At 54.6% G+C, this 15,114-nt stretch overlaps 8 protein-coding genes across 8 annotated transcripts; 6 read left to right on the top strand and 2 right to left on the bottom strand.

The window, feature by feature from the left end:
• Window positions 1–473: 473 nt before the first annotated feature.
• On the top strand, window positions 474–2,927 carry C8A04DRAFT_30632 (uncharacterized protein; the record flags this gene model as incomplete). Its single annotated transcript, XM_062781449.1, has 1 exon — window positions 474–2,927. One exon carries the CDS (start codon window positions 474–476, stop codon window positions 2,925–2,927), a length of 2,454 nt encoding a protein of 817 aa, XP_062635158.1.
• Window positions 2,928–3,384: 457 nt separating this feature from the next.
• Window positions 3,385–5,160, bottom strand: C8A04DRAFT_30631 (uncharacterized protein; the record flags this gene model as incomplete). Its single annotated transcript, XM_062781448.1, has 4 exons — window positions 3,385–3,999; window positions 4,132–4,731; window positions 4,810–4,911; window positions 4,972–5,160. 4 exons carry the CDS (start codon window positions 5,158–5,160, stop codon window positions 3,385–3,387), a joined length of 1,506 nt encoding a protein of 501 aa, XP_062635157.1.
• Window positions 5,161–5,719: 559 nt separating this feature from the next.
• Window positions 5,720–7,096, top strand: C8A04DRAFT_30630 (cytochrome P450; the record flags this gene model as incomplete). Its single annotated transcript, XM_062781447.1, has 3 exons — window positions 5,720–6,408; window positions 6,523–6,906; window positions 6,970–7,096. 3 exons carry the CDS (start codon window positions 5,720–5,722, stop codon window positions 7,094–7,096), a joined length of 1,200 nt encoding a protein of 399 aa, XP_062635156.1.
• An 814-nt stretch (window positions 7,097–7,910) lies between these two features.
• Window positions 7,911–9,708, top strand: C8A04DRAFT_13819 (Alpha/Beta hydrolase protein; the record flags this gene model as incomplete). The annotated part of the gene is made up of 4 exons (XM_062777864.1): window positions 7,911–8,172; window positions 8,228–8,674; window positions 8,714–9,322; window positions 9,383–9,708. 4 exons carry the CDS (start codon window positions 7,911–7,913, stop codon window positions 9,706–9,708), a joined length of 1,644 nt encoding a protein of 547 aa, XP_062635155.1.
• An 844-nt stretch (window positions 9,709–10,552) lies between these two features.
• C8A04DRAFT_38824 (Alpha/beta hydrolase fold-1) lies at window positions 10,553–11,389 on the top strand (the record flags this gene model as incomplete). Its single annotated transcript, XM_062784357.1, has 2 exons — window positions 10,553–10,984; window positions 11,048–11,389. 2 exons carry the CDS (start codon window positions 10,553–10,555, stop codon window positions 11,387–11,389), a joined length of 774 nt encoding a protein of 257 aa, XP_062635154.1.
• A 435-nt stretch (window positions 11,390–11,824) lies between these two features.
• On the top strand, window positions 11,825–12,533 carry C8A04DRAFT_30627 (Rhodanese-like domain-containing protein; the record flags this gene model as incomplete). The annotated part of the gene is made up of 3 exons (XM_062781446.1): window positions 11,825–12,034; window positions 12,120–12,234; window positions 12,343–12,533. The coding sequence occupies 3 exons, from the start codon at window positions 11,825–11,827 to the stop codon at window positions 12,531–12,533; spliced, it is 516 nt and encodes a 171-aa protein (XP_062635153.1).
• Window positions 12,534–12,706: 173 nt separating this feature from the next.
• Window positions 12,707–13,477, bottom strand: C8A04DRAFT_13784 (uncharacterized protein; the record flags this gene model as incomplete). The annotated part of the gene is made up of 2 exons (XM_062777853.1): window positions 12,707–13,070; window positions 13,116–13,477. The coding sequence occupies 2 exons, from the start codon at window positions 13,475–13,477 to the stop codon at window positions 12,707–12,709; spliced, it is 726 nt and encodes a 241-aa protein (XP_062635152.1).
• A 453-nt stretch (window positions 13,478–13,930) lies between these two features.
• On the top strand, window positions 13,931–15,052 carry C8A04DRAFT_30626 (S-adenosyl-L-methionine-dependent methyltransferase; the record flags this gene model as incomplete). Its single annotated transcript, XM_062781445.1, has 5 exons — window positions 13,931–14,122; window positions 14,192–14,296; window positions 14,365–14,713; window positions 14,783–14,953; window positions 15,021–15,052. 5 exons carry the CDS (start codon window positions 13,931–13,933, stop codon window positions 15,050–15,052), a joined length of 849 nt encoding a protein of 282 aa, XP_062635151.1.
• Between the last annotated feature and the right edge of the window lie 62 nt (window positions 15,053–15,114).

Raw genomic sequence — 15,114 nt, 5'->3', positions numbered from 1 at the left:
GGATCCCTGTTGGGCTCCCCAGGTCTCGAATCCAAAGACACGCAACTTCCGTTCACTCACTGCATCCGGACCGGACCACGTGGGAAGCTTCGTTCGTGGCCGATAACCCAAAGTGAAGCCCAACATCGACGCTCATTCCCGGCTTTTTACTCCGTACAAGCCGCCACCTTATGTATCACTCGAGTGACCATCAGACCATGATGTTTGCCTTTGCCCACCCTCGCTTCCTCTGTTTGCTCGCCGAGGCCACGCTCATCCTGTCAGCCCCTCAGCCCCGCTGACACAGCGTCCACGGTCCAGCCGGGGAATCCAACGTCACAGCAAGGCGACGGCGGGTGCAGTTGATCTGTGCCTGAAACCGCGCCTGATATTTCACGGCGCGCCGTTACCAGGGGGGTTTCAACACCACCCTGACCAGAACCACAGTTCGGTTCAACAGGAACCGTCTAGACAACCACTGAACGACAGCAACAATGCCCTCCCTCACAACCGTCGCCATGACCTTCCTCCCGGTCATGGCGACGGCATTCGGCACCATCAACGACCCCATAGTCCTCAAACAACACAACGAACACGAAATGATCACCCGCCTCGCCTTCCAATGCGCGGCCCCCAACCAAAAATCAGACGGCACCTGTTTCGAGCCCCGCTCTCTCGACCAGCTCGCGGGCTACCACAACAACGTGATGGGCATCGCGCTGACGGGCACCGGCATGAACGGCGCTGTCGGGGCCCCCGACACGTTTGACCCCCTCCCGGAAGGGCCGGAGGCGCATTGTGATGATGCGGATTTCTTGGATGTGCCTGGGTACCCGCAGAGTCGGAAGGAGGCGAATGCGAGGTTGCAGACGTGTGTTGATCACTTGCGACATCGGTTCCGGCAGGCTGTGGATGCGGCTAGGAGGTTGGTGGATGAGCGGAATCGGATTAGGAGAGAGATGGTGCAGATTTCGTATGGCGGGGATTGTACTTTTGCGTTTCCGACCTGGCAGAGTGATAGTTATGGTCGGGCGAAGTGTAGTGCGATTGAAGGGTTTGGAAGGGCGTTGCATGGGATTCAGGATTTTTATGCCCATAGCAACTGGGCGGATGCTGCGGATCCGACGCAGGAGATTAGTATCTCGAATCCGCCGGGGTTGGGGATGACGGAGACGGCGCCGTTTTTGGATTTGAGGGCGAATGGGACGATTCCGGAGGAGCAGATCCCGCGGAACTTGACAACGGGGTGTTTTAACCTGCCGGATATCACGTTCGGTTCGGGGGTGTGCCAGGGCCGGATCACGCACAATGCGTTGAGCAAGGATAAGGGGATTATTCATCTCGATGGGACTTTTGGATCACCCGAGGCGGACCCGCGGTCGGAAGCGGTGTCGACAAATTTCGAGTTGGCCGTGAAGGCGGCTGTTAAGCATTCCCAAGAAGCATGGGGCCACCTCCGAGACGAAATCCGCCAGCAATACGGCGCCATCAGCGGGGACATCATGATCTGCTCGCTCATCCGCGACGACCCCATCAAAGACTGCCGCAACCGGACCATGGTTCTCGCCGTCGACAACTCCTTCACCGCCGGCGCCAGCGGGGCCGTCCAACTGGAGGAGTCCCTCGCGGAGGAAATCACCTCCCGCCTCAACCAAGAAGGCCGCGACACCGTAGCCATCATCGACAACCACAAACCCGCCGTCGTCCGCTACCCCATGGGATCCCCCGTCCACGCCGCATTCAACTTCCCCCCACCATCGGGCGAAATCTGCCTCGCCAGCGGGCTGGAACTCGGTATCGCCGAGACGATCCATGCCCAACCCGAAACCTACTCCGACCGCGGCGCTATCGTGTTGTTATCCACAAGCGCCGAACGCCCCGAATTCACCCGCGACACACTCGCCCAACTCAAACGTGCTGCTGAAGAGGGCATCCGCGTGCACTACGCCTGCATCGACATGCACCCCCCTTCCCCTTTACCCCTCCCACCGACGGAAGATGGTTTAGCACAGGTGGAATGGACGCCCTGCTCCCCCTCCGACGCTTTAGTTTCTCCCGTCCTCAAAACAGGCGGCATCGTCGCGTTTGTCGACGTCTCCACGGCGCGCCGGCGGATACCGGCGCATTTCGCTAACTTGGTCATGGATCGCGGGTTGACGGCTACCGATGATGATGGTGATGAGGGGGAAGAAGAAGGAGGAGGACATGAGCATACACGTATTTACCCGGGTATCACCCTCGCCGACATCCTCAGTCCAGACCACCCCGAGAAATCGTTTGTTTACCCTGTCACCGCGGGGGAACGGTTGCAGTTTACTGTTAGCAGTATCGCCCTCCCCAACAACCGGGACGATGACGACAGCGAGAACTGGGAGAGCAGCAGCAGCAGCAGCAGCAGCAGCAGCGGGGAGAACGATAGTGGTAGTGGTGTCAGCGGAGCAGAAGCGTGCTTCACAGTCACACTCTGGCATGACTACGCCCAAACGGAAATCGCCACCCACACGCGCTGCGGGGATTCCTCGCCTTTGACACTGGGGTATGAGGCGGGCGAGGGAGTGGAGTTGGTGTTGGAGGCGGAGTATGGGGGTGCTGGACTTGGAGAGGTGTTTGGGGGACAGCGGGAGGAGATTTTGTTTGTGCTGAGTGTGGATACTAGTTTGGGGGATAAGGCGGATACTATTGCTACTACTGCTGGGAGGGAGAAGACGAAGCTTGATAGCGCGGATAAGGGGAGTAGGACGTCGACATCGGCCGGGTCGGATAAGGCGAAGGTGACTGATGAAGGGGGGATATCGGTGGTGAGGTCGGGGTTGGAATACCCGGTATGTTGGAATCCAGCGTTGACTGGGACGAGGATGGCGGGGAATTTGTCGAAAGAGGAGAAGGAACGGGAAGAAGGGCTTTGGGCGTGGGGGCAGAACTGGACGTTTTGGTTGAGGGGGGAATGAAAAGGGGGGAAAGGGGTGATTTAAGCATAGCCTGGGAGGAGCGATGATTGTGTTTTAAGGGATTGGGAACGGGGGCTTGTTTGTTGGCGTTTAAGGGATACATATGGGAGATGATAGAGGGTTAAATTTCGTTCATAGACCGCTTTACAGTACCTATTTGAGGATAAATCTCAGTTGATAGACGGCTTTTACAGCCATTTTTTACTTTGTCGGTGGTGACACAAGGTACGGAGTATAGAAATCCCTTCAAACATGATAACAGCGTAGTTGCTACAGCGGTTCCCTATCTTGTAGGTGGGGCCATTGAGTCGAATCTCGGCCAAGAGCTCTTCCATACCACACTTTCTCCGCGAGTACAAGCGAGTATAAATGCATAAATCCATTCAAGGCTGATGTAACATACGTTACCTATTACCTATGCCGTAGGTCCATAACCAACATGGTCCCTGGACTACAGCTAATACCCATAAACCCAAGTATACCGCTGATCTCCCCTGCGTTCTGTACTCTCCTGCTCCCGAATATAATCCTCCTCGGTCCACCCCGCGACAATCTTCCTCCGTCTCCGATTCTCCAACATCAACATCCCCCTGACAAACAAAAACCCCAACATTCCCACGGCACTCAAAATCATAGTCACCGTCAACGGATACTTATAACTCGGCGCATACACACTCTTAAACAACTGCCCGGCAATGACCCCCGCCAAATTCGAATACCCATTCAATCCCAGCACAAACGCCCTGGACGCTTTGCCAGGTGTATTCCCCGCCAACCAAACCGCCACCAGCGGGCCACTGGCAAACACACCGGCCAAGCAAACGTGGGCGAAGCCGTAGCGGAGTTTGGGGTCGGACGAGGCGACCATGACGGCGCAGCCGATCAGACCCAAAAGCATGCCGAAGATGGTGAGGAGAGAGCGTTCGCGGAAGTGGTCGGAGGCGTAGACGATGAGGATCAGGCCGACGGTGCCGACGACGAAGGGGGGGACGGACATGAGGGTTGCCGTTATGCCTTGGTAGTCCATGCCTTGGACGATGAGGGGGAGGAAGGTTGTGAAGGCTGTGACGGGCTATTTTACTCATCAGCAAAGACATAATAACGGATAAGGAAGAGGGAAAGAGAGAGAGAGAGAGAGAGAGAGAGAGAGAGAGAGAGAGAGAGAGAGAGAGAGAAAGAGAGAGAGAGAGGGAGGGAAACTTACCAAAACAGCAGTAATATTAAAAACAATAACCAGCATCTTCCTCCAATCCCGCACCACATCCCCCAAATCCCTCCAGGTCACCCCATTGCCATCCTCCTCTCGTTCTCCCCCCTCATCCCTTTCCATCCTCCCTACCGCATGCTCCCTTTCCTCCGTACTCAAAAACCACGCCGTGCCCACCCCCCTCGGCAGCACCGCAAACCCAACCAACGCCACAACCACCGTAACCCCCCCCTCCACCAAAAACACCACCTGCCATCCCTTCAGTCTTTCATTTTCCACCTTCAACAACCCATACGCCACCAACCCCGCAAACGCCCCCGCAACAGAGTACATCCCCGTGAACAACCCCATCCTCAAACCCAGTGAAAACTTTGGGTACACAAGCGACATGTAATAAAACGCGGTTTGTGTGAACCCGGATTCGGCTGCGCCGAGGAGTAAACGGAGGGCGATGAGGGTGGCGGGGGAGGAGATGGCGGCGTGGGCCATGCAGAGGGCGCCCCAGGTTAGGAGGAGGGTGGGGAGGTAGATGTGCGGGCCGAGACGGCGGCCGAGGAGGGAGGAGAGGGGTTGGAGGGGGACGTATGTTGCTGAGAACTAATGGTTTGTTTACTCACACATTAGTTTCACTACGGGTGGATAGGGGGGAAAGAGAGGTAAGAAAGGGAGACGTACGAGGGATAGTGAATTGGGAATGTCGTCTGGGTGGAGGTTGGCGTCGCGGATGAACGAGCTGGTCGCGACGAAGCCGACGTTGGTTTTGTCGATGCCGCAGAGCTATTCACATTTCTTAGTATTGGTTCGTTGTAATTACCAAAAATACGCAGGGAGACGTACGATGAAGCTGATGGCGAGAATCAACAAAACGGTAAAGTCCAGCTTCCAATTAACACGCTTGTCCAAGGCCCTTTCGGCATCGTTTGCGGGCGTGTAGTGGGCGATTACAGTCGGCGGGAGGACGGTCTTGGTGTCCTCGACGTCGGCCGCTTCGACCTCGGCGGCCTGGGTTATGTTGTCTTTGGGCATTTTCAACCCGATAGAGACAAGAATGGACAGTGATGATATAACGAATTGAGAGTAATGATAAACAGACGATGAAGACAGTGGACTCGAGCTGAAAGAGCTGAAGTTAAAAGAGACAAGACCCCCTCAGCGACTCTCAATTCTCGGGACGTCGATCGGGATGTAGATTGGGACCAACAGGACCAGCCTCGTCGACCCTAACTTGTCAACCCCAACTTCGGTCCCGACCCTCGCACTACCTCGATCAGCCCGAGAGGGGTTCGCATTGGACTGCAGGGTTACATGAGCTCACTGTCACGCGCGCCAATCCGGGGTTGCAGGGTGCGGCCGGCATTTGTACCCGGCAACCTGGTTGTGACATTTAGCCGTCTTGGCTTAAGTCAAGTCCGAGCCCGTCCGTCTCTGGTGTCACTCTTGATGTTACTCTTGGGATCTCATTGAGAGATTTATTAATTAATTTTTGATTTCGATTTCAAGAGTCAATAATAACCTTATTCTCAGCTATCATCACATACGGAAGATACACTTCCTGTAAATACATCTCCTGTAAAGATACCTCGCAATGTCTTCAGAAACAACAACAACAACAACCTGCCCCTTCACCAACATCGACACCTCCCCAGCAATAACCTCCAACCACCCCTCCACAATCCACGCCGCCTACGACACCCTCCGCACCACCACCCCCCTCGCCTACACCACCGCCCACGGCGGCTACTACCTCCTGACCCGCTACGCCGACATCAAGTCCGCCGCCCTCAACCCCTCAACCTTCATCTCCTCCGTCCGCGCCGTCATCCCCTCCGACCCACGCGGTCTCCGACGCCCCCCTCTCAACTTCGACGCTCCCCACCATACCCCTTACCGCACTGCGCTGGATCGGACGCTTAAACCAGCCCGTTTGGTACGCCTCGCCGAGCCACTGGAACAGCACGCTGAGGCGTTGCTGCGGCCGTTGATAGAAAAGGGAAAAGGGGATATATGCACCGAATTCACCTCACACTACGCCGCCTGGGTAGAGACGGAGTGGTTGAATTTGGCGCCTGAGACGGCGCCGAAGTTGGCGAGTACGGCGTCGAAATGGGTGGATGCGTGGCGGAGGATGGATGGAGAAATGACGAGTGCATATAGTGGGGAGTTGTATGAGATTGCGAGGGGGGTGTTGGAGGAGAGGAGGAAGTGTCCCAGGGAGAGGGAGGAGGACCCGGTTAGTAGTTTGCTGGGGGAGGGGTTGGAGGAGGTGCATTTGTTGTATGTCTTTTTCTTACTTTGCCCTTTTCACTTTTTTGTCTTTTTTCTTTTTTCTTTTCTTTTTTTGGGGGGGGTTTGATTTGAGGGAGGGGATTACTGATGATGAGAGTCCAGAGGCTGCATCCGCCAATCCCTCGTAGTCGGCATGGTCGCCCCCCCCTTGATGCTCGGCGGGATCTGCAACCACCTCTCGCAACACCCAGCCCTCCAGTCCCAACTCCGCGAAGACCCTTCCTTGATTCCAGCCGCCATCGAAGAATTCGTCCGCCTCTTCAGTCCCTACCGCGGCTTCACCCGCACTGTCTCGCAGCCTACCGTGCTGCATGGCCAGACGATCGAGCCCGGGATCCCGGTGACTATGACGTATAGCGCGGCGAATAGGGACCCGGAGGTGTTTGAGGATCCGCATGAGTTTGTGTTGGGAAGGGAGAATATTAGGATGCATTTGGGGTTTGGTAGGGGACGGCATCGGTGTGTTGGGCAGCCGTTGGCTACTTTGTGAGTTCTTTTCTTCTTTTTGTGTAGAGTTTTATTGAGTGAGTTACAAGACTAACAGGACAGGGCACTGCAAATTGCGCTGAGGACGTTGTTGAAGCATACCAAGAGCTTTGAGGTGAATGGGGAGCTGGAATATGCGAGGATGCCCGAGATGGGGATTATTAGCTGTCCGTTGTCTTTTGAGGTGTAGTCGGGGTGGTTAAGATGTAACGGTAGTTGTAGAGTAGATGTTGAGTACTGGCTCAGGTCAAGAATCCATATCGTCATATTTGTTATCGGGGATAAGTGGTCTTTCCCCAGACCCCGTTAGACTGGCTTCTTACTGCTTGTGGATATCGGGAACATATTAATCACGTTCATCCAGCGTTTGAACCTCAAGAGAGTCTGTTGCAAAAGACAATCGTCAATTGCAGTAGCATATGGGACCCCGGTTTATGCTGTGACAGAGTCCCCTACGAACTGCAAGACATAACGTCTGGCTTATTATCTCGATCAGGGGCAAATCGACTTCCGCTGTATGCCAGCCCTTCGTGTGAGGATGGTCTCTCTGTTGGGAAATGACAGCTTTCTATGCGTTTAAGAAGGACACTGCAACTTCTACCGCACTTTTCAAACCTTCTCATTTGCCCATTTTTTCACCGTTCCCCATCATTTTTACATCCCTCGTCAAAATAAAAGATCTCACAAAACTTCCCCTCAGAGACCCAAAACCCAGACCCGAACCAATCATCCCTGTCATCCCCGCGCGATGCCGCTCGCATGCCTCGATCCCCAAAATGGTTGGCGCGCTTGTAATTAACCGTCCCGAGCTCCAGGGTCGAAATGCCGGGGTTTTTACCGGGCGATGGTCTTGCGCTCGGATCTTGCGTATGTTTGCCTTTGATATTTAGGGTAATTACGTGACCATCATATCATGACTTGGAACATCAACAGTTCCCCAGCTTTGTACGGATTTCAAATTCCGGGTGCGTGCTTTCACCCCCTCACACTCTTGACAGTTGACGATGCGTCTCCTGTATCTCCTCGCCTCACTGGCGCTGTCACTGGGAAGTGCAATCGCCCAGCGCCCGACCGTGACACTGCAAGATGCGGTCTACATCGGCACCACGACCCAGGTCGCGTCGGGCTCAGCCACGGCAGTCGTAGACAAATTCTTAGGGATTCCATACGCAGCGACACCGGAACGGTTTCGGGCTGCGCTACCCCGGCTAAAGGGGTCAGCTACGGTCAATGCGACGGAGCAGCCGGTGGCGTGTATTCAGCAGTGTATGTCTCCATCACTCATCGAGACACAACATAATGACTGACCGACAGCAAACAGCCCCGTCGAACCCCAATTCCCCCGAAAGCGAAGACTGTCTCTTCCTCAACGTCTTCGCTCCCCACATCTCCCCCCCCAACAACACAAACACGAGCTGCAGCAACAGGAAGCCTAAGTCCAAAGAGGAAAAACAGAAAAAAGCAGTCCTCCTCTGGTTCTACGGCGGCGCCCTCGCCTTCGGCAGCATCTCCCCAACCGACGGCTCCCCCCTCGCCGCACACCAAGACATCATCCTCGTCGCCTGCAACTACCGACTCGGCGTCTTCGGGTTCCCGGGCAGCGCCTCCCTGGGCCTGCCCTCCAACGAACTCAACCCCGGTTTCAGGGATCAAAAGATGGCGTTGCGGTGGATCAGGGAGAATATTGAACAGTTTGGCGGGGATCCAGACAAAATAACTATTTTTGGGGAGTCGGCCGGGGGGGTGTCGGTTGATAGTCAGTTGTTGAGTTATTGGCAGGACGACGGCGAAGGAGGAGAAGGGGAAGGGGAGGAGACAGAAAAGGTGCCGTTTAGGGGGGCGGTATTGCAGAGTGGGGGGTTGCATACGTTTAATCGGATTGCGTTGGGGGTCGGGGTGGACGTTACCGGGATGGGGACGGGGAATAAAGAGGGGGAGGAGCCTTTTGTGACGTTGGCTAATTCTTTGGGGTGCGGGAATAGCAGTGTCGCGGGAGAGGAGGAGGATATCGTGGCGTGTGTGCAGGGGAAGGAGGTGGAGGAGGTTAAGAATGCGGTGCTGGATCTGAATTTGTTGTTTGCGCCTGTTGATGACGGAGGTCAGACGAGCGTGGGAGATAGTGATTCTGCGCGACGGGCTGGACGGACAGTCAAAGTGCCGGTCTTGATTGGGAGTACTTTTTTTGAGGGGGGGATCTTTTCTGATGCTGCGTTGCAGGCCAAGTCGTTGGCGGAATGGGCCGATGTGATCTACCCGGACAACACGACGGCGGCAAAGGCGGTGGTGGATGCGTATGCCGTGGGCTCGAGCTGGGATGTTGCGACGGAGGAGGAGGCGGTCAAGTTGTTGCATTCGGATTTTCAGTTTGCGTGTACCACCACGTATGATGCGGATATGATTGCCGGTATTGACATTCGTAAGTTATTACTCTCTGTAATGGTGATGCATCGGGCAATACTGACAGCTAATAAAATAGCAACCTGGCGCTACGTGTTCAACGCCTCGCTCCCAAACGGCCTGGCCTCCCACGGCAGCGAGATCAGCTTTGTCTTTGGGGATCCGCAGAGCACGCCCGAGAACGAAGCGCTGAGTGCCAAGATGCAAAAGGCGTGGGCGGACTTTGCAAAGGACCCGGCGGCCGGCCCGGGATGGGAGCAGTATGTGACTGGAACGAAGACACTGGCGGATCTGGGAGGTGAGGGTGATAGGACCTCGATTACGGTCGTGGATCCGGAGGTGGTGGATTCGAGGTGCAGCGTGTTTTGGCAGGCGTATGATCCTGCGAGGTTTAGTCAACCCTGAAGATAATTATCTTGAGAGTGAATAAAGATGTACAACTCTACGGCCGCCTTGACTTATTAACCTGGCAATGTCCACGACAATACTAACACCGACCCAAAAACATGATGCAACTTCAGGACCTACCGCTTTTAAGAGATAATTATTAATTACCTAGTTACTTAGGTAGACAGGACGGCCGTTCCTGCACGCGTGGTTGTAATTTTTTGAAGGAAACAACTCCACGCAGCCCCGCGGATGATTGCGGTCAATTTGACACTTGTAGACGGAATGTGGTCAAGATAGATACGATGGACGATTCCGAGCTAAGTTCTATAAATATTTGCCCCGAGACGGCTGTAATTGTTGACATTTTTGACAACAATCAACCATGTCTGTTTGTCGCAGGTCTTTGAACCACGACAAAGACAAGAGGCTGTCGTCTGTGCTGCTCGGACATGAAGATAGTTCGGCCAATCAGTCTATTACGGCCCGAAACGGCCCGGAACGGTCTGCATCGGACTGTTCGGCCGAACAGTGTTCATGTCTGCTGAGGTGAGATTATAGCATTGCCTTTTGGCCATAATTTTCACGAACGTGGTGCAAATCTTATCCATAACCAACCAAATGCGTTTGCGCTCTTGTCCGCGTCGAGGCAGCTGTATGTACATTACGCAGGATCAAAACATTGATCCTTGGTGGCACTAGGGCTTACACTATCGGCATCTCGCCCAATTTGGCTTCGCGGGTAAGACACACCACATATAAATCATCACATCTCAACCCCGAGCTGCATTAAACTGTCATGTTCATTTCTATTGATCACATCTACAACCACACTACCGCCTCGTCCTCAACATCCCCCATCATGACAACCCCAAACCCACAACCCCTCATCGTCATCATCCCCGGCGGATTCCACCGGCCAGCACACTACACCAGCATCATCACTCCTCTGCAGTCCCAAGGCTACACAGTCCTCAGCGTCCCCCTCGTTGTCTGCGGCGACGCCGAAATCTCACCCGACGCAACCCCCGCCGACGACGTCAAGGCCCTGCATAACCAGCTTCTCCCGCTCTTGGATCAAGGAAATGAAGCCATCCTCGTTGCTCACAGCTATGGATCCATGGTTGCGACTGCTGCCATTCAGAACCAGACGAAAGCCGACCGGAGTTTGAGGGGACTGGCTGGTGGTATTGTGGGGATTGTCTCGATTGCCGGGTTTGCTTTCCCTGTGAGGGGGAAGAGTATCTCGGGAGGTGAGGAGGAAATGGGGCCGCTTCCTTATCAGGTTCTAAAGGTAACGTTTTATCACCGGAGCCCCAAAGACTAAACCACCTAAATAACTAACCCGACGACATAGGACGGCCTCCTCTCCCTAACGGAAGCCGCCAAGCCCCTTTTCTACAGCGACCTCTCCCCAGATGCCGCCGACGCTGCATTTGCCTCCATCTGCAAATTCCAGTCTCACAAGAGCCTGAACTACTTCCCGCAGTTCCTGGAGTCCGAGATCACCGTTCCGAAGCTTTACGTGCTGTGCGAGCGGGACCAGACAATCCCGCCTGCATTCCAGGAGGTCATGGTACAGGTTGGGAAGTTTGATAAGGTTGCTAGGGTGCAGGCAGGGCATTCTCCGTTTTTGAGTGTTCCGGGGGAGGTGGTGGATGTTATTGTTGGGTTTGGGAACGAGGTTGTGAGGCGGTAGACAACACAACAGGTCGCTGCGCCCCATGGAAGCACACCCGTTGTGACTCAGCTCTGGGGTTAGTACGAGATTTCATAAGGTATCTTGATCTTGTCTAGCTTGCACATCCAGCACTCCCTTTCAATAGTTCAATAGGGTACCATATTACTTGCTAGTATGCTTCGACGGAGTATGAACCTCCTGTACCTTTTTCAGCGGGCAACCTTTTGTTTGTCACCACCTCTGAACGTCATACATATTAACAAACACACTCTCTTCATGGTCGTCAACCCCATAGACCAATCACATGCTCCGAGTGACATTCACCTCGGCTCCACAATACCATCAGACGACGGACCAATCCATGCCCATTTACGTTCGTGTCAACTCAACACCAACCTTCCTTAACACTCACTCACTATAGTTATCCCCCTTTGTCGCACTTTTCGGACCAAGATGTCTACACACCAATCCGCCAATCCCACAACGACAGCGGAGTCAACAGTCCCTTGGCACGCCGCCTACCCAACCCCCACAACCACTGAACCCCTCACCATATCCCGCGAGGAAGTGCTGGCGCTGCTTAACGCGCAAGGCAGTGCTCAAGATACCACCAGCCCGACCCCAAATTTCTTGCTGGTTGACCTTCGTCGTGTCGATCATGCGGTATGGCATACCTACCTATTTTCCCATCCTCGTGATGACTTAACAACAACCCCGCAGCCATGCAAGGTGACTCATGAACAAACAGGGCGGTACCATACGCGGATCCATCAACCTCCCAGCGCAGAGCCTATACCCGAGCATCCCGACGCTTTATCCCATCGTTAAGGCAGCAGGTGTCCGGAAAGTGATCTGGTACTGCGGTATGTTAATTGACTACCCCGTTCTTCCGTATCCCTTTCAATAACCGCAGCACATACCCTAACGTATACCAATCAACATTTGTACGACTAACGAACCCGAACCCGCAGGCTCCTCAAGCGGCCGTGGCCCCCGCGCCGCAGGTTGGTTTGCCGACCATCTCTCGGATCGCGGGGACAGTGAGATGCAGAGTCTGGTGTTGGTGGGCGGGATCAAAGGATGGGCACTTGCAGGGCCGGAGTACACGGAGTGGGTGGATGGTTATGACGCGGAGGTGTGGCCGAAGAAGAGCTCGGAGTAGGTAGGCTTGATTGCGTATGGTTGAGACGCAAGAGATGGGCCTTTGGTGCTGGAAACGCTATGATGGATGGGTCTACCCGAAGTGGGTACCTAGTGGACCTCCGACGTGATGAATGAAAGCCGCGAACTCCGTCCAACATTGAACACCATAGCGCTTTTAATTACCACACCGGTTTAGATCGGAGTAATGCGGTCCACAAAAGCAAATAAGACGTGTGTCTGGACCCGGCATCCCGCACCGGGCACAACAGCTCGCCGAAATCCCGGTTCCATCCAGTCTGTCGCAGTGGACAAGTCAAACTCCTCCGGCGCGCTAAGACGGTCTTTGATGATAGCGTACGCTTCCCGGCATGGAATTGTCGATTCGTTGGGCTGGGGAGGGGGTAGGTCGGGGTAATCGTCGTTCGGGTCTTCAAACACGGCTCCGACTGGGTTGGTTACGTGCGGGTTGGGTACCGCCGGATTGGGTAGGGTTGGTGAGTTGGTACTCCCCGGCCTTTTGACCGTGGTAGGGGGGTTCGCCTCTGGGCTAAGCGAGCTTGTGGTGACCTTGGAGCTCGCAGCAGACGGAGTGGAAATAGACCTTGTCCGGGGGAATACATCAAGCGTATAAGGCACCAGTTCTGGTACCCTGTTTGTATCTCCCGCGTGGAAAGGACTACGGTCAAGGTCCGTTGCCGCCCTGGAAATTGCCGTGATTGGCATTGCGGTGATCGCGCCGGCCGTATGCTGCAGTCGTTGAACCTGAGCGGTTAATTCCTCGATACGGTTGCATGCGTCGTGAAGCTTGCTTTGGGCAGTCAGAAGCAGGGCTTCCAGCTCCGTGATTCGGCCTTTGACTCGTGCCCTATGTCGTCGCTGGTTTTCGCGTTGTCGAGCAGCGTCATGCCCTGGAGGCTTGCACGAGAATTTGTGAACCCTTGTGCGGTAGGAATCGGGTTTCATTTTACTCGTCGGCTAGAGGTAATGGGATGATAATCGGATGAGAGGGTTAAGAAGCTGGTGTGTGATTGACGCTCGACTCTAAACTCGGGCACCTAAGGGGAGAGCAAGGTGGGGGCTTCAAGACGCACGAAGGGAAAAGATTCGATGCCAAACCGAATATTTTCCGCTTCAGGTTAGTCACCTTAGAAAGTGGAGTAAGAGTCTGTCACACCCTCATCCCGATTAGGCAAGTATCCGATGACATTGCCTTCAATGCAAGTAACGGAGTTCGGTTCCACATCAAGTCAACAAGATAAATACCGGACCATCCAGCGAGGTTTCTGGAAGCACAAGACACAAACTCCGTTTTTACCGCTCGAAAGCCGAGCTCCCAATCGGACCTTCAACGCCAACCCTCTTTCCATTCCATACCGTGTACGACAGGACGACCCCGCTTCAGTGTTACTGTTCACCATGGAACCCTCCCAGATCTACGATGACGTCCGTGAGCACTACAGCTCAGCAGCCCGCAGCACCCGCGTCAAGTACGGCGAGACCGTGGCAAAATCCTTTGGCTACACCGCCGATGAACTCACCAATATTCCCCAAGACGCCAACCTCGGCCTTAGCTGCGGCAATCCCCTAGCTATTGCCACGCTGAAAGAGGTTAGTCAACCAACCTCGACCTTAACTCCCCAGCCAACTGTCCCTACCAATCGCTAACCCCTCAAACAGGGCGAAACCGTAATCGACCTCGGCAGCGGCGCAGGTTTTGACATCTTCCTAGCCTCCACCAAAGTCGGTCCCTCCGGCCGCGCCATCGGCATTGACATGAATGACGTACGATACCCATCCACACCCTTCTTCTAGTAAGGTAGGTAAGGTAATCACTCTAACACCCACGCAAGGACATGCTCGCCCGCGCGAACCGCATCAAATCCACCCAACCTCCCCCAACCTCCCACATCACCTTCCTCAAAGCCAAAATCACCTCCATCCCTCTCCCCTCCGACACAGCCGACTGCATCATCTCAAACTGCGTCATCAACTTGGTCCCGCACGCCGACAAACCCACTGTTTTTCGCGAGATGTATCGGCTTTTGAAGCCCGGCGGACGGGTGGCCATGTCGGATATCCTGGCGAAGAAGCCGTTGCCGGAGAAGTTGAGGGAGGATATGGCGATGTATGTGGGGTGTATTGCGGGGGCGAGTGAGGTGGGGGAGTATGAGGGGTGGTTGGAGGGGGTGGGGTTTGAAGGTGAGTTCTTTTCTTCGTTGTGTCACTGGTATTGAGGGAGGAAGGGTGTTGATAAGTGGTGATAATTAGAGGTGGTGATTGTTGATACTGGCGCCGATCTCAATGTTTACCTCGAGACGGGGGACGATGGAGAGGCGAAGGGAAGTTGCTGTGCGCCTGCTGCACCAGCTTCTGGTGGTAGCGCGTGTTGTGCTCCGGCAGCTGTGGTCCCTGAGAAGACAGATATCAATGAGTTCGCTGGTAAGTAAAGTGATGTTTTGAATGGCATAATCCGAAGCAGCATTCGACTAACAGGTGATGCTCATAGGTTCCTATAAGATCTTCGCTGTCAAGAACTGAGGGCTGCGCATCTCTTCGGGGGTACAGGACTTTTTTCGGGCTGGGGGAATCTGGGAACTTGC

The sequence above is a fragment of the Dichotomopilus funicola genome (genome assembly GCF_033296635.1).
Source record: "Dichotomopilus funicola strain CBS 141.50 unplaced genomic scaffold C8A04scaffold_53, whole genome shotgun sequence".
Classification (NCBI taxonomy): domain Eukaryota; kingdom Fungi; phylum Ascomycota; class Sordariomycetes; order Sordariales; family Chaetomiaceae; genus Dichotomopilus; species Dichotomopilus funicola.
Note: the sequence above shows the minus strand (reverse complement) of the source record. Positions and strands in the feature narration are given on the sequence as shown.